General features: G+C 35.8%; 3 protein-coding genes across 4 annotated transcripts; 2 read left to right on the forward strand and 1 right to left on the reverse strand.

Annotated features, from left to right (window-relative positions):
* Positions 1-1,285: 1,285 nt before the first annotated feature.
* On the forward strand, positions 1,286-4,099 carry LOC18050284 (heterogeneous nuclear ribonucleoprotein 1). Its single transcript, XM_006443707.2, has 2 exons — positions 1,286-1,877; positions 2,822-4,099. The coding sequence occupies exons 1-2, from the start codon at positions 1,656-1,658 to the stop codon at positions 3,842-3,844; spliced, it is 1,245 nt and encodes a 414-aa protein (XP_006443770.1). The 5' UTR covers positions 1,286-1,655; the 3' UTR covers positions 3,845-4,099.
* Positions 4,100-6,886: 2,787 nt separating this feature from the next.
* On the forward strand, positions 6,887-10,401 carry LOC18050285 (protein NRT1/ PTR FAMILY 5.2). The gene is made up of 4 exons (XM_024188949.1): positions 6,887-7,036; positions 7,360-7,577; positions 8,348-8,919; positions 9,427-10,401. The coding sequence occupies exons 1-4, from the start codon at positions 6,895-6,897 to the stop codon at positions 10,313-10,315; spliced, it is 1,821 nt and encodes a 606-aa protein (XP_024044717.1). The 5' UTR covers positions 6,887-6,894; the 3' UTR covers positions 10,316-10,401.
* Positions 10,402-10,691: 290 nt separating this feature from the next.
* Positions 10,692-15,713, reverse strand: LOC18050286 (BRCA1-associated RING domain protein 1). Of its 2 annotated transcripts, none has more exons than XM_006443709.2 (13): positions 15,554-15,713; positions 15,174-15,227; positions 14,995-15,065; positions 14,625-14,720; positions 14,198-14,526; positions 13,665-14,000; positions 13,496-13,596; positions 13,093-13,279; positions 12,857-12,957; positions 12,534-12,624; positions 12,070-12,235; positions 11,522-11,640; positions 10,692-11,289 (listed from the first exon to the last, which is right to left on the reverse strand). In XM_006443709.2, exons 1-13 carry the CDS (start codon positions 15,643-15,645, stop codon positions 10,942-10,944), a joined length of 2,091 nt encoding a protein of 696 aa, XP_006443772.1. In that variant the 5' UTR covers positions 15,646-15,713; the 3' UTR covers positions 10,692-10,941. The 2 variants fall into 2 exon arrangements, with proteins under 2 accessions (XP_006443772.1, XP_024042668.1); XM_024186900.1 differs by having other exon boundaries at positions 13,665-14,018.
* Positions 15,714-17,790: the final 2,077 nt, after the last annotated feature.

Consider the following 17,790-nt stretch of genomic DNA (forward strand, 5'->3'; position numbering starts at 1 on the left):
CATTCTAAGTTTAGGCGACATGTACTTGTCACCTAGATTTTGGATTTTATCTTTAACATCGTTAAGCACCCATTTTCGTTAGATTTTGCTGAAATTTAATAATTTATAAATATGTGAACTCTTACATTAACCATTTTATTTACCCACATTATAATAAAATGAACAAAAGTATCATTTCCCCAATAAAAAATTGTAGAAATGCTAACCTTTACTTTTTGTTGCCCTTTATATTATTGATTGATTTTGTCTTTAATACTTGGATAAATATTTTAGTTCAATGAATATGGGTTGAGTGATACTTAACAATGATTCTTGTTTGATTTGAAATGGGGGGTGTTTTGTTGGAGTGTGAAGACAAGGTTTGACTATTGCTTGGGGTTTTGAGTTTAGTTTTAAGGTATTTTAAAAATAGATAGACATGTGACAATTCATTAACTTTCGCCGATAACTGTAACAACATTGGTTGCCTTATGCCCTTATAGTGAAATGACATCTCTATTCTTGTGATTTTGTTTATATATGGGTTAATGTCACTTGGGTGACACTGTTAGCATAATAATATATTATAGATTTATGAACTTAGTATATATATATATATATATATATATATATTATGGACTTTCATTCACTTACCTCCAACAAGAAAGTGATTAATTATCCTTATCTTTATTTTTAGAAAAAAGAAATAATTATTATTATCATTATCTAATTATTAAAAGTGAGTAGTCTCAATTCATGAATGTGAGCCACATTAAGTACATGCATGTTGAGATTAGTGCATTATAATTAATAATGTTTACGACATATTCATGAACCATATTATGAATATGCATGTAACATTTAATGCATGTAATAGACACTTGTTTTGACGTTTATCAAAGAGGTTATAAATATTTTTGAAAATAGGTACACAAATGACACTCCATTTAAGTTTGCCATAAAACTTAACAGATTTGGTTGTTGAAAATTAATTTGAAGATTTTTGCTCCCATTAGCTGATTTATAATTTTATGGATAAATAACTTTTAAGGTTAGAAATAAAGGAGAAGAAGACGAACAAGAATTGGAGAAGAAGAAGAAGAAGAAATAGAAAAGACGAAGAAGAAGAGGGGAAAAGGAAAAATAAAAATAAAAGAAAAAAATAGAGAGAGAAGAGGAGTTTTCTTCTTTATATATGGGGTTTGGTTATTGCTTGGAGTTTTAAGTTTAGTTTTGTATGTTCAGTTTTAAGAGTATTTTAGTTTAAGAGACTTGTTAATGATTGATATTGTAAGAAAAATTTAAATGCGGTCTTTTTTTTTTCCCCTCAAGCAGCACACTCAAAAGTACCATCTCGACCTCAGGATCACTCGAAACTATGAGACCTATGCGCTGGCCAACTGCGCTACCGTTGCGAGAAACGCGGGGTGTAACTATAAAAAATAAAAAATTGACATACGAGAAACGGCGTCGTAAGCATTGCTTCCTCCCCACGGGCACGTTCAGAGTAATTTACCTGCCTACACACAAGCACCGTAAGGGCTGATTCCGAAAAGAAATAGAAAAAAAAAAACAAAACAAAACAAAAAAAAACCCTAACTCTTCCCTCCTTTGACAACCTCGCTCTCTCTCACTTGATTCAGTAGAGAGAGAAATAGAAAAACCCGATATTCATAATGGAATCGGACGAGGGAAAGCTATTCATTGGAGGAATAGCATGGGACACGACCGAAGGCACGCTTAGGGATTACTTCACCCGATTCGGTGACGTTTCGCAGGTCGTCATTATGCGTGACAAAACGACTGGTCGTCCACGTGGCTTCGGCTTCGTCGTCTTCTCTGATCCTTCTGTTCTCGATCAAGTCCTCCAGGACAAGCACACCATTGATGGCCGTCCTGTGAGTCTCCCTACCATGTCTTTCGAAATTAATTATCTTTTTGGCTTATTTAATTTGATTTTTTCATGTTATTTTTTGAAAGCCTTATTCTTTACTTGTCAATTGATGGTGGGATGTCCTAGGTTCTTACTTCTTATTGAGTTTCACTATTTGATTAATCAACGGTTGATTTTTACTGGTGGTGGGTGATTAGGGTTTGCTTCTGTCTCTTCAAAATTTGTTTTTGAGTTTCTTTTTTATTGGTAGTAAAATTTTAATTTTGGTGACTTGCCAGTGTTTAGCATGCTTAATTGGTGGTCATAGTGAGGTTCTTGACTTATATGATTAACAAATTTATTTTGTTGTATTTAGTATGATTTTTTTTTTGGGGGGTTATGTCTGTGTGAATTTTTTACTTTCATAATTATGGCATTGCTCCGTTTGTTTCATATTTTTCTTTACATGTACTTGCTCTGTTTTGTTTTTGAATACTTCTGCCCAAATTGGTAAATTTGTTGGTTTACTACTTGTCATCTTGAAAAATAAGTTTTGGTGTTAAACTGTCTAATAAGATAATATCTGAAATGGTCACTGTTGTACCCTCCTCCTACTTTTGGGTTGGATTTCCTAACATTTGGTATGGGTAAAACCATTAAGGCCAACATATCATTGCTTGAGTGCAAGTTATTTGCTATCCTGATTGGCCTAGATATTATGATTTTTTTTTTCTATTGGACAAAATAGAAAGCTGTTCATAATCTGGTTGGTTGTTTCTTTATATTATTTGTTTTTCCTCATTTATACGTAGTTCTTCATACAGAACAAGTTGAACAAGTTGACTAATATAGTAGACCTACTGTTCACGTTCATACGCACATGTAAATATATGTAGACATGTTCATACACACGTAAAAATATGTAGACATGTGTATGTTTTTCAGCTTTAATTTACTTTGGCTACATAGGTGGAGGCAAAGAGGGCTCTGTCAAGAGAAGAACAACACAATTCAAGATCTGGAAATTTTAATTCTGGCAGAGGTTCCGAAGGAGGGGGATATTTCAAAACCAAAAAGATATTTGTTGGAGGGCTACCACCTACTTTGACAGAGGATGGATTCCGTCAGTATTTTGAAAATTATGGTCATGTGACCGATGTTGTAGTTATGTATGACCAGAATACTCAGCGTCCTCGTGGCTTTGGTTTTATCACCTTTGAAACAGAAGATGCAGTTGATAATGTTCTTCAGAAGGTCTTTCATGAGTTGAACGGTAAGCTTGTGGAGGTAAAACGAGCCCTCCCAAAAGATGCTAGTGGTGGGGGTCGAAGTGGGGGCTATCAAGGTTATGGTGCCTCTGGTGGCAATACTAGTTCATTTGATGGCCGAATGGATGGGAATAGATATATGCAAACCCAAAGTAATGCAGGCGGTTTCCCACCTTTTTCAGGCTATGGGGCAGCTGGCTATGGTTATGGAGCAGCAAGTGGTGGAGTTGGATATGGTGGTTATGGTGGTTATGGTATGGGTGGTTATGGAAGCACGGGTCCAGGTTTTGGCGGTCCTGCTGGAGCATACGGAAATCCAAATGCAGGTTTTATTAGTGCAGCACCTGGTGCCTTAAAGAGTTCTTGGGGAAGCCAAAATCCTTCTGGTTATGGCACTTCAGGTTATGATGCAAATGCAGGCTATGGAGCCAACAGAGGAAGTGCTGTTTCTCCTCTGGGCCACTCCTCAAGCGGGGCATCTGGTTATGGGAATCAAGGTTATGGGTACGGTAATTATGGTGGAAGCAGTGGACCTTATTCTGGTGGCTATGGAGCTGCTGGTGGACGAGCTGGAAGTGGTGCTGGAGGAGAGAATGAATATGGTGACACAAATGGGAACTCAGGCTATACAAATGCATCCTGGAGGTCTGATTCTTCACAGACCTCAAGTGGTTACAGTGGTGGGTATGGTGGTGCACATTCCCGACAGGCGCAACAGCAGTGATTGGCGATGCCCTCAGTTTTTTTCTTTGCCTGGTGGAAGACTCAATTTATGATGACAAGAGATTGTGGGAATGGTTGGGTTGCCTGAATCTCAATTTTAGCTTGCAGTAGTCATTCTGCTCATATACAATGACTAGGAGTTCCAATTAGTAGCAATATTTATTTTTTAGTAGTGTTTGTTATTAAGTCATAGTGGTTGACTTAAAGTTGTTTGTTGTTTTGTCTGCTTTTTTATGTGGAGCTACTTTACTTTCTAGTTACTTGTCAAGGCTAGTATGTTATGAGCTTCTGTTTAATATTGTGGGTGATTATAATATTAATGTTTGGTTAATAACATTTTATTACTGTATATCGCCAATAATCTGCTAGAAATTTTGTGCATGATGTTGAGATATTTTATTTTGAAGCTTTTGCTTTTACTAGCTTAATTTCAGCAGCTGAGTAATTTGGTATCATAAAGATTGAAGACTAGAGTTAGAGATGCTGAAATATTGTGAAGCTGCATAGTAATGTGGTTACATCTCTATGCCATTAGCATTGGTCAGTTCCTAATGAGTAGAAGTAACCATAGTGGTAGACATATCACAAAGAGACATAATTGTTTTCCTCCTGTATTTGCCCTTTTTGTCCAGGACATTCCAAGTTGGAAGTCAAGGGACTCAATAATTAACTGGGATTTGTGGCGTGGACAGGAAATTAAAGCGAGCTCACCAAGTGATACTTTTCTTAAGTGATCTTTCTGGCAGATGCACAGGCTGGAGTCTTCAAAACCTCTGAATAGGTCATGGTACGTGCGAAGTAGGATAGGTAGTTCCTTATGGCTTTTTTTTCTTTTCTCTCTTTTTTTTTCCTTACTTTTCATTTTCTCCATACTCTTGGCGTATTTGCTTGTTCTGCTTTTCTTAGGCTTAGAAATGCTGTCATGACTACTGATTCTTTTGGAGGATTGAGGATAAAGATTAGATCAAGTTCTTGAATTTCAGTTTTAGATAAAGCTTTCTGGCATAGGTTAGTGGCCTTCATGAAATGGGGGCTCATGAAATTTTTGGGTCTTTGGTAAGTGGCCCTCATTTCAGTTTTAGATATAGCTTTCTGGTCTAGGCCATACAGCGGTACATTATCGTTTATCATCCTAATGATGTTTTCTATGCGTTGGTCTTGGATGCATGGCAGCAGATCATTCTCAATAGCTGGTGGCGTCCACCAAAATGCATAACCAGCGAAAGGGGTGTGTCTCAACATCGGTTGTTCCTCCTAATGGTTCCTACCCTCTTTGAATCCCCTGTTTTGTTGTGGTGGTATTTGCCATCTATATTATTTTCTCTTGTATTCTTTGTATACTTTAATTGTGTTCTGTATTTGTAAGACCGGGCCTTTTTTCCCTGGGAATGATCAAGCTCTTTCTTATCAACCCAACAAGGAATTATGTCAAGAAAATATGGAGCAGTCATGTGCCATGTGAAGTTATATTGATTGTGAGTTGTCATTGGATAGAAAGGTTCTTGGAGAGTGTAGTGGTTTGGTTTCAGACTTTCAGCTTTCATACAAACATTAGGATTAGAAAAATAAGAAGCACTTCTTCAAGGACCCATTGTCACTCTAACTGATCTTTTCTTTGTTTTGATGAACTGAGTATTTGATGGCTTTTATTCTTTCTACGCCACAGGGAAAAAGCTTCAAATATTGGAACGGAAGCTTGCCCTGCTTCCGTAATTTTGGCCGGGGAAAATGTTGGGCTATTGATCTTAAGAGGAGGAGAAAGCTCTTATGGTTTAAAGAAGATTTGACTGCAGGATTTTGGAATTATTCAACATTTCTGATACATAATAATCATCTTTATGATTCATTGGATGTGATCAAGCTAGTCAAGACTCGAATAGTGATTTATTTAAAAAATAAATGAAGAAATATTAACTATTTTCTTAAAGTCATTTGAGATGTATGCATGTGGAGTATTTCAAGTTTCAACCATATATCCGGCCATAGAATCAAACAAGAATTAATCGGGGCTTTTTACTTCCCATTCCCTTATTTGGTGGCGGATATCTAATCTTAATGACAGCTGGCAGGGCTTTGGGCCCAGTTTTGAATAAAACAAGCAAATTTCGTCCTTGATGATGATGTGTTTTTGGCCGATTTGGCTTTGGGGATACACACCATATAATCCTTTGACATAATCCAAAACCAAAAAAAAATAAAAAAAAGTGCAGATTCATTCATTCCATTGAGGAATTAAAAATTTTGGAGTCACTCAAACTTCTGGTTTATCCTTCTTTGATGTCATTTGCTTTTATGTTTTTAGCAAGGTATGAGCTGTCCTTGTTACTCATACCATTTGCAATTTTATTTATTTATTTTACCAGGTAGAGAAATCAATTATTTGTTTTTTAAATGTAAAAAAGGAGTCTTTTCTCTTAACCTGTTACGTACTTGAGAGCAAAAATATAATCCTTAATTACCAAACTGCAGGGCCCAAATCAGTTAAAAACTAATTGATAAGAGCTGTATATATTTTCAATTCTTATCCAAAATATGACAATGGCCTATTAGCGTCGTATTCATACCTTTACCAGAGCGAAATGAGATTAGTCAAAATGGGGACTCAGAATTGCCAAAGTGACTAGGAAAGAATGACCAGTTATTGTCTTTTAAGTTGCTTTTTGGCTGTAATTAAAGCATGGTAATTAGTAACTAAGACTTGGGTAATGGCTTCTGTCAGACTTTCCTAGAATGCATAGAGACTTCGCTTCCTTTGATTGTGGCATCTTTTTATCTTTGGCTTCTTTTATCGTTCCAACAACTACTTCTAAGTAGGTCGATATTCTTGAGGCACCAACAAAAATTTAAGGGGAGTGTAAAACAAGTTAATTGAACTTATTAGACGGAAAAAGCGGCTATCTATTCACTAATTATAATAAGATGTTTTTTTTTTTTTCTTTCTACTTGATTAAGAGAGCTTATATATATATATATATATATATATATAGAGTACACAGTCGACCCAGCCAGTACCTCATCTCTCTCCAGGGAGCAGTAAGTAATAATTGATTAATGGCCACATTAAAGCTAGGTGAAGAGAAGGGAGCTGCAGATGGAAGAGAAGATTATACACAAGATGGAACCGTGGATCTCAAGGGGAAACCCGTCTTGAGATCAAATACTGGCAGATGGAAAGCTTGTTCTTTCATTGTAGGTGAGTCGTGATATGCACATATCAGTGTCCTATCAGCCCAGTTGGTTTCATTCACCTCTCGTAGTTCAATATCTCGTAGTCCGGGAGATATACATGTGTGTGGGTGTGAAAAAGTTTTAATTCTCCATTAATTTCTCTTTTATATACACATATATATATATCTTCTTTTTCATTTCGTCATGCATGTGAAGTGTGATATTTAACTTTGGTTTGTAATTAATGTTATGAGCAGCAAGTATACACATATAAATATAGTTAAGGCTTTGGTTGTTAATAAGCATACATCGTGATATATGCGCATGATTCAATATTAAATATTGCAGGGTACGAAGTGTTTGAGAGGATGGCATATTATGGGATAGCATCAAACCTAGTTCTGTATTTGACAAACAAGCTCCGTGAAGGCACTGTGAAATCAGCAAACAACGTCACCAACTGGGTTGGCACCGTCTGGATGACTCCTATTTTAGGTGCTTATATCGCTGATGCTTTTCTCGGTCGCTACTGGACCTTCGTCCTTGCATCCGCCATTTATTTCTCGGTAAATTTTGATTTATTATATTTTCATTCCAATAGTGTAATTGTTTTTTTTTTTCTTTCTTTCATTTTATTTTATTATTTATTCAGCATTAAGCTAGCTAGAGTCTCCGTATACGTACGTATACGGTGGGGGGGGAGATTGTGATAAACCATGATGGTGCATTCCATGCAAAAATCAAACACGTTATGTGATTGTTCTTTAAACAAACAGAAGCCACATGACATTAAATCTTTAATTTGCATGTGATATTTTTGTTTCCCCGGGAGCCGATGTTTGAAAACTTGCAGACATACGGTTTAACGTTGATAGGACCCTTCACTGGTTCCCTGAAGGACCAAGTCTTGGGGTTCTCCATGAGTACTCTCCCATTTTCATGTACTCATTTCTATACGAGTATGAACACTTTTTTTTCTTTTTTCTTTTTTTAGTGATTAATTGAAAAATACGTTGCGATATAACACAAAAGAGTAATGCTGCTGGAGCAGTAATAAATTTTTTTTCTTACATCAGGTTAAAATAATACAATTGTCTAATCAAAATCTTGTCTTATTTTTTTTTTATTGCAATTGCTTTCTTACACTTTTTAACAAAATTTTCAAATATTTCTATTTTTCTAAAGTAATGAATTAATTATTCATTAATTTTCAAAAAAAAAAAAACAGTGCTCACTACTCCTATCGATAAATTAATGGAAAATTAAAGTAAGCGAGCAAGTGTGATTATGATGATGATGATGATGACGATTTTTTTTTTTTTCAATGCATGAACAGGGAATGTCCCTGTTAACCTTAGCAGTATCAGTGCCAGCCCTGAAGCCCCCGTCATGCGGCCATGGGATCAAAATTGAAGACTGCCACAAGAAAGCATCGGCCTTGCAAAAGGGAATTTTCTACTGTGCACTATACATAATCGCAATCGGGACAGGAGGCACGAAGCCTAACATCTCCACCATGGGAGCTGATCAGTTTGATGATTTTGAGCCTAAAGAGAGGGAGCAAAAGCTTTCTTTCTTCAACTGGTGGATGTTCAGCATTTTCTTTGGAACCCTCTTCTCGAACACTTTCTTGATCTACATTCAAGACAATGTTGGCTGGAGTCTTGGCTATGGCCTCCCCACAATTGGCCTCCTCGTTTCCATTTTGGTGTTTCTTGTTGGAACACCATTTTATAGACACAAGCTGCCTTCAGGGAGCCCCATGACTAGAATTGCACAAGTTATTGTGGCTGCAGTCAGGAAATGGAAGGAACCTGTCCCGACTGACCCAAAAGAGCTACATGAGTTGAGCTTGGAAGAATACTCAAAATCTAACAAATTCAGAATTGATCACACCCCTTCGTTAAGGTTCTTTTTTTTTTTTTTTTAATTACTCTTCTCTTGTTATTTTTGCTCAAAATTAATCAGGATAGAATCCTAGACCTGCCTTATTGTTGGGGGACTTAGTATAAAATTTCTAAATATTTAACTCAAAAGACTAATCTATTGGATGAAGTGACATACCCTCCTTATAAACCTAAGTATCTTTCATTTACTAGTCAATGTAGGACACAACTCAACAATCCTCCCCTCGGACGAAACCACCGTCGGTCCTTTCATCCGACACACCTAAATTGTTCCACCACCACATTTCGGCTACTAGGGTTTAGATCTGACACCACTTGTTGGGGGACTTACCATAAGATTTATAAGTATCCAACACAAAAAATTAACCTATTGAGTGGAGTGACCTACCCTCTTTATAAATTCAAGTATCTCCATTTTACTAGGCAATGTGAAACACAACTCAATCACTTATAATATAACTTTTTATACTTTTGGATCCTCATACTTACACTAAATTATTGTTAGTAGATTCCTTGACAAAGCCGCGGTAAAGACCGGACCAAGCTCACCGTGGATGCTATCTCCGGTGACTCAAGTAGAAGAAACGAAGCAAATGGTGAAAATGCTCCCAATTCTGATTGCAACACTCATACCAAGCGCAGCGGTGGCTCAAGGGGGTACGCTATTCATCAAACAGGGCGCCACCCTGAATAGAAGCATGGGTCCTCATTTCAAAATCCCACCGGCGTGTCTCACAGCATTTATAACCATCTTCATGTTGGTCACCATCGTCATTTACGACCGTTACATGGTTCCATTCCTCAGGCGTTACACTAAAAACCCAAGAGGAATCACCTTGCTTCAGAGAATGGGAATTGGCCTTGTGTTGCATGTTGTTATCATGCTGACAGCTTGCTTTGTTGAAAGGAAAAGACTCCACGTTGCAAGAACAGAAGGAACTTTGGGTAAAGAGGACATCGTGCCTCTAACCATATTCATACTACTTCCTCAGTTTGCTTTAATGGGGGTGGCTGATAACTTCGTTGAAGTTGCAAAGCTGGAATTCTTTTACGACCAAGCTCCTGAAGGGATGAAAAGTCTAGGTACATCATATTTCACTACAAGCTTAGGAGTTGGGCATTTTTTGAGTTCGGTCCTATTGACGACTGTTTCGGATGTCACTAAAAGGAATGGTCACAGAGGATGGGTTTTGGATAATCTAAATATTTCTCATTTAGACTATTATTATGCGTTGTTGGCGATCTTGAGCTTCCTCAACTTGCTCTTCTATTTCCTCGTTGCAAAGTTGTTTGTTTATAATGTAGACGTGGAGTCGAAAAGGGATTTGCAAGAAGCCATTGATGCTGCTGCACCTAGCAAAGGTTTAGCAGCTGAAGCTGGCACTGGATTCGGCTGATAAAGCTTCATGTATAATACTGCGTGTTATATTGGAAAACATAAAAACAGTCACAAATTAAGCGGTGCAATCCCATACGATTACTACTCGGTCTCTCCAATTGTAGATCTTTTTTTTTTTTTTTTTAATATCTCTTCTGTTCTTACTTCTGCTACGCGATATTGCAGTTACAAATATATGTAAATTCATTAATAACATGCGGATCTCCAAAAAAAAATTAAGGCTAGGTAAGATGGGGTAAAGTTAAAATAAATAAATATGAATTAAAAAGATTAATTAGGCAAATGATATTACATAATAATTAGCTAGAAACATCTGCTGCACGATATGTAATATGAAAAAAAAATGCAACACCTCGGGACGAAGTCGAATGAGATGGAGAAATCGATCACAGCCCCTTGCCATTCCAACAGAGACCTCATAATTACAACTCAAGCAAAAGGTGCAAAATACGGACTCGATCAGACAACTGACACTGGGCATTAATTTCACATGCATAAAACAAAAACACTCTAATAAAATTAAGCTAGCAAATCGTCTGTTGTGAATGCTTTCGGTTAGCAGGAGCTGTGACCTTCAAGTGGGACAGTTTAAACAAATGACAGATTATCAGCTACCAAAGCTAGTCAGCTGAGAAAAGGCTGTAGCTTATGTGCAGCAATTGATTCCAAAAGCCAAGTGTGACCAATGACTCGGCATCCAATTTTGCTAGCCAATTCCTCTGCTTCATTTAATCTCTTCCAAATAGTTGAAACTTCTTCTCCAATCAAAGATCCTTCTGGGAAGTCAAGATTATAAACTACTAATACCTTAGAAGGAGCTGTCTCGTCATTGCAACATTGTGCCAATAATTCACCCTCACTCTTCCAAATGGTACCCCCTGCAGTAATAACCAGACTCTGTAGATCTTCCTTGTAACCCAACATGAACTTACCACTGAAATAAAAACTTAAACCATCAAAGAGTTTTGGTGCCTGAAAAAGAAATAATTGAATCAATTCTTAGTAAGGAGAAAGAAACATAAAAGAGTTATAAGGAAATTATAATCTCATAGAAAAGCACAGCTCATTAAGTCCATAACAATAGATTGTTGAAAAGGTATAAATGTACCAGTTGCAAGAAACATGTAGACAAAATGGCCAGTATAAAAGGCACTGGGAACGATTCCAAACTTTTGCATGAAATCAATGTTCTTTGGAGACTTACTTTATTCAATGCCCTAAGTCTGCCAGTTTTTGGGCCATCTTCACATCCATGGTTGTCAAGATTAATTTCATAAGGCTCTTCACCCACAGGATTCATAGCCTCCATGCATGCTTTTATCCCTGCAAAGGCAAATTATAAATTGTATTAGCAATGACAAATTACAGGAGCAAATTATTAGCAACACAAGGAAGCATGAGAAGGAAAAGGGTTAAGAACACAACCAAAAGATCTAATAACCAGTCCACAGACATATTTGAAGACAAACATGAAACGAGTGATCAATGTATCAAGGGACAATTTTCTTCTATCAACAAAATAAATTGCTGACATCATGACCCATGTAAATACTGTTTGAACAGCTCAAAACAATTGCCAAGTAAATATTTCTGAACAGATATAAGGATTATATTTCTTCCATGGGATCTCCCAACATCTAGGATATCATGCTCAACAAAGGGATAAATGAAAAAGAGATATTAAGAAAAGCACCAAATAACTAATCATAGAAATTTGTGCATATGGCAATGTACAATGCAGGTCAAACTTACAGTCAATCTTAAGAACCCAATTCCCATTCAAAATGGCCATGAGAACTTTCAGTGTCCTGGTGCACGAACCCTTAGCATCTGTAGCCGCAATCACATGAGTGACATTTGGTTTCCAGAACTTGCTCACTGGTACACCAATCATGCTACTGAACCTGACCAAAAGAAGCTGCACCAACAGAATAGGATAAAACTACATATTAGCAGCCTTAACAACAGAATTCATCACAATTACTGGATTAAGATGCTTCCAAACCACATTCTGAATCTCTAATCAACTATACTATTGCAACAATTAAGACATCATAACACCAATTAAGATATGGACACATTTCCAAGATTTAATGTTTTGCTTGTAAAAAGATATTAGGTAACACCAATTATCAGTTCAATTATAATAAGGTAATTTGTAATCACTACTTAAAATTCATTTATTTATTACTAGATATCAGTGCACCTCAACTAACCTTCTCCTCCACAGACAGAGCAGATCCACAAAAAACCCATTCTTTTGCTTTATTAGGTGAAGATCCCCAAAAGCTAGGCTCCTGGGGAGTTCTGCATGCAGAAGAACAACAAACAAAAGTAGGTAAGTGCTGAGGGTGAGATTTTATAGCACTGACTTTAAAATTTGGAATATTACTATTTACTTCAGTTAACACCAAAGACACAACCTTGAACTTCCTTGCTCAACTAAATTCAAAAAGCATCTACTATTCATTAAAAGCTATCAAGCACTAAAATCCACTAAATCTTTACTGGTTTAGACAAGCCAAGACTGAGGTCATACAATTGGAGTGGTACAGCACGATTTCTTATGCTGCGATGTCCAGACTTCTCAATTGGAAATTTGACTGAAGAATGCACTGGACAAAGTACAAGAAAGTTTTCCTGTAAGAAACAAAAAAATGACAAAAGTCAATGTTTTTTTAATCCAAATGATTAGTTCATAAACTGAGACTTGGGATCACATATTAAATCAATAAATAAATGCAAATGCCATGTTGATTAGCATAGTGTACTTACAGTGTCCCACCGACATTCAGAAATTTCCAGAGCACAAGGAACATGATAACTTCTCCGGCAAGACTTCACATAACAACCTAGGGCTGCTCCCTTTAGCCCACATCTGCTACACTTAAGTTTTGAACCCCTTGCCAATTCTGCTTTTAGATTCTTAACAGTGTCTCCAACATAATATACTTGCGGTGCCCTGAAATTTTAAATGAAATCACGCTTTCCTCTAACAACCAATACCAATAACTAAAGAAATATGAAGAATTTAATGTCATATCAAGCCTTGAAAATCAGATGGAAACTAGCCCCAAACATTTTTAACTGTACTGGCTCTGTTATGCACTTCTAATTGAAAGCATAAACATATCTTACTGTAATCACATATATTATCTGAAATGACAGGATGACATACCATTCAATGCATTTACTATGAACATGTATAACATGTGAACGATCTGCCTCCTCTCCCACCACTGGTTTCCCATTAGCATAGTGCAACATCAATCCAGTTACCTGGAAGAGAACCAAAAATTTAAATGATAATAAATAATTACGCAAGAAAAGCAACAAAGGCAGCTTACCTCTGAAATTCTAGAGGACTGGCAAAACCCACATATATAATTATTTGCACAAGAGTCAATTGAAATTGGAGGCATTTTTTCACTAGCAAGAGCTGCCACAGATTTAAGTTCCGAATCAGATTTAGAAGCCATTAAGCTTTCACTTCGAAAAACTGTTGATTGGCTGTGACCAGAACTTTTCACACCAACACTATCAGGCCCATAGTTGAAACCTTTCAGTCTCTTTGAGTCCCTGAAAGAACCTGCTGTCTCAGAGCTAGAAAGTCTATGCTCCTGTCTTGTTCTATCATCAAAACCTCTCTTGACAGATCGATTGGCTAGATAACTTTCTGGACTCTGAAAAGGGAATGAAATCTGACCATAAGTTAGAGCATATCAAAAAAGAAAAAGTATGCTTTGACACTCAACAAAGCCAAATTGATCTCTTAGCATAAGCAATATGTGGTAAAAATAAAGAACTAACAAATATTAGAAAAGAAAATCCATATGCACACAAAAAGGTATACTGGACATAACAACTGTCAAATACTTACAAGCTCCCCACCCTGATCATTGCTTTCATTGTCTGAACCCTTAATATCACCAAATGAAGGAGGACTGCAAGGTGACAATTGGTCCAATTGGTTTATGTCTATCTGTGCAGGCCTGCAGTCTCGAATGCCTCCAGCTTGTGTATGGGAACTTGGTTGTGCCGAATTGGGATTCTGGCCACCATCACGTTTATTTTCTCCCATACCAGTTAGTTCAAATCCTTTGCCTTTTTGGCCATCACAGGCAGAATTATTAAATGAAACTTGAACTAATGTATTGGCCGATAAAGACTGGCCACTGCTTGAATTATCCTCTTGATGTCTACCAAAAGCTGCAACAATCAATCAACAAGAAAAAGCAATTATTTCAATAGAAAAAAACTTCGTGCAGATAAATACTCCAAATAAAAAGTGTATAAATTGGCTGTACCTGAATAAACAGGCTGAAGCAAGTTGGAACTAGGCGAAGCATCCAATCCCTTATAAATTGCAATTATGTTTTCTAGAAAAGCCAAAGGCCTTAAATCTGTCATCCAGTAACCATTACAACATTAATTGAGTTAACCAGTGTTTGCTATCTCTCTAGTTTCAGATGACTATATTCTAATAAAGCAAAGAAATCCAGCGGCTAACAGTGATGAAACAAACAAAAATTGAACCAAGAAAAAACGAAATCCAGTGGCTAACAGTGATGAAACCAACATAAATTGAACCAAGAAAAAAGTCCCATTCTTAAACTAACAACTAATTTCTATTTAGACGGGATAAACAACGATCTAATCACAAATAACTAACAATACCTGCATAAGTACACTGAGATTTACATAAAGGACACTCTGACTCACACTGTGCAGATCTGGGTATGCATGAACTGCAGCAAATTTTGAAAATGAACAAAATCCATCTCAATAGTTTCAAAAGGGAGGGGAAAAAAAAATAAAGTTGATGATACATGTAGATATGAAAAACGAGAACATACTTGCAAAATATGTGATCACATGGGAGCAACAACGGCCTACTGAACAAGTTTAAGCTGCAGACAAATTAGTAGAACACTCAATCAACATTTTTTTGGCATCTGCAACAACTATGAAAATAAATTATAAGAAAAAAAAACCTTTATTTTTATTTTTCTTCCACATTTCTGCAAGCATCACACTTTCTTAAAATAACCAAAAAAGCATACAAATAAATGAATTAACATCACAAATGAGAACGAGTTACGCGTAAATTTGATTCTCAAGATAGTGAATCATTACCCAAAAAAAAGGAAAAAAAATAAAAGCTTGGAGTCATGTAAGAGCGATATAATAATTAATAATAGTAATCTTTCAACTCAAAAGAGTAACAACTACAAACCAGAGAGGACATTTGAGCTCGAGAGCAAGTTTCTGAAGATGAAGAACCAACGGATTAAAAGATCGTTTACTATTGGCAGCGGAATCGGCCATCGTTGAGTTCCAAATGAACTCCAAAATCAGAGCAGTTTTTTCCTCTCAGCCTTCCTAGCGTTGTGGGGTCATAATTATCATTATTGTTATTATTGGAGTGGGCTTTGGACTGTGAATGGGGACACGTGGACGGCGAGGATTTGGTTTTGGGAAAAAGTGGAAGGCGGCAAAATATGATTTGATTTGAGGAGCCAAAACAGATTTTTGATGTACGCGCGCAAATTATGGTTTCGCTGGGAACTCCCGCCTGCTTGACGCTTCCGTTACTTTCGAGGACGCCCGATTCCAATAATACCTCCCGAAATGTATAAAGTATAAACGAAAGGCAATACGGTGCTTTATGGTGGCGCGAGATTTTAAGATTTTGTGGACGTGGCGTCCAAAATCAAGTAACAGGGTATATTAAATTAGTGATGCCAATCGGTCGGAATTTTTTTTGGTGAAAGTGAATTAAAAATTTTATAAATTTATGAATAATTAAAAATTAAATCTTTTAACATATTTATTAGTATAAGTTTTTTAAATTTATTTAATTTTTAATATAAAAAATAAATACTTTAATTGTTTTATATTTATAATTTATTAAATGAATAGATAGTATTATGATTTTTATTAATAATGGGCTGTGCCGCCTTCAAATCGAGGTTCATAAGGCCCATGGGCTAGCACAGCACGATCCACCAAGTGAATGGGTCGTGTCATGCCGTGCCCAAATTTTTTTAAGGTATGGCACGGCCCACGACATGAGCCCATGTGTACCGTGTTTGGGGCATGCCGTGAGCTGTGTCCAAAAAAGGTCCGCCAATCTTTCTTCTTTTTTTTTATCTCAAGCCCACAATTCTAGCGTGTTTTTTTAAGCTCATGTGCCTGGAGTGCTTTTTCAGGGCCATTAGCCCATGTACAATAATAATAATAATAATAACAACAATAATAATTTTTATTAAGGGAACAATTAATATTTCATTATCAATTTATCGTAATTTCACAATTATAGATTTAATTTTGCAATTACAAATTATAATACAACAATACATAAATTTAATTCCATAGACTATAGTGATGATTCATAAAAATCAAAATTACAATCCTAAAATATCGATTACAAAAAGTCATAACTAAGAGATATCAATTACAATAAGTCACAAGTCACAATTTATTACAACTGCGAAATACGGATACCGACAAATCACAACTAAAAGAATACGAAATATTGATTATTAAGCACAAAATAACGTTTATTAATCATAACTATGGATACAATAAACGAGCAAGGTTAATTATGTATCCTTTAACCAAGTTATTATGTCATGAATGAAATATTAATGTCATAAAATTTTAGATTTATCATTTATAGAATTATGATATTTATAATTTTATTTATTAAAATTACGATATCATTTATTCATTTAATAAATTATAAAAATAAAATAATTATAATATTTTTTAAACTAAGAATTAAATTATTTTTTAAAAGCCTATGCTAATAAAATATATAAAAAAAATTAATTTCAAGATATTTGTAAAATCATAACATTTTATGTTTTACTAGCCCACCAATAAAGTGTGCTTATTACGTGCCTTTCGCGTGCCGTGCTTTGACCCATCTGTAATCTGTATTGTGCTTTTTAAAGCTCACGTGTCTAACATTCTAAGCCCGTCCCAACCCACGTGCGTGTCTTGCCATGATGCATGCCCTACCGAAACATGTTCGTACCATGCCGTGCAGTGCCACGTGTCGCCCGGCCCGTTGGCCATCTTTAGTTTTTATAAATAAAATTACAAATATCATAATTATATAAAATGTATACATTAATGTTATTATCAACTATGTTCTATGACTTTATATGAGTTCAAGTTAACAATCAAGTTAACCTTTAAAGAGAATGTATTATTATTGTTGTTGTTGTTAAGTATTAAAGAAAACTATAATACTGTAGAGTATAACTTAGTAGTTATTGTTATATTTTCTTATCATTATTAGTTTATTATTATTGAATATGAATTTCAATTTTGAACTTTTTATTTTATTGAATTTAACTAAAGGTACATCGACTTAAAAAAAAGTACATATGATTGGAAAAAGTACGCCAACAACTTAGCTTGCCTTCTTAAAAAAATAATAAAAAAAGTTTGTCGTGTTTTTTT

Source organism: Citrus clementina, unplaced genomic scaffold (genome assembly GCF_000493195.1).
Source record: "Citrus clementina cultivar Clemenules unplaced genomic scaffold, Citrus_clementina_v1.0 scaffold_3, whole genome shotgun sequence".
NCBI lineage: Eukaryota > Viridiplantae > Streptophyta > Magnoliopsida > Sapindales > Rutaceae > Citrus > Citrus x clementina.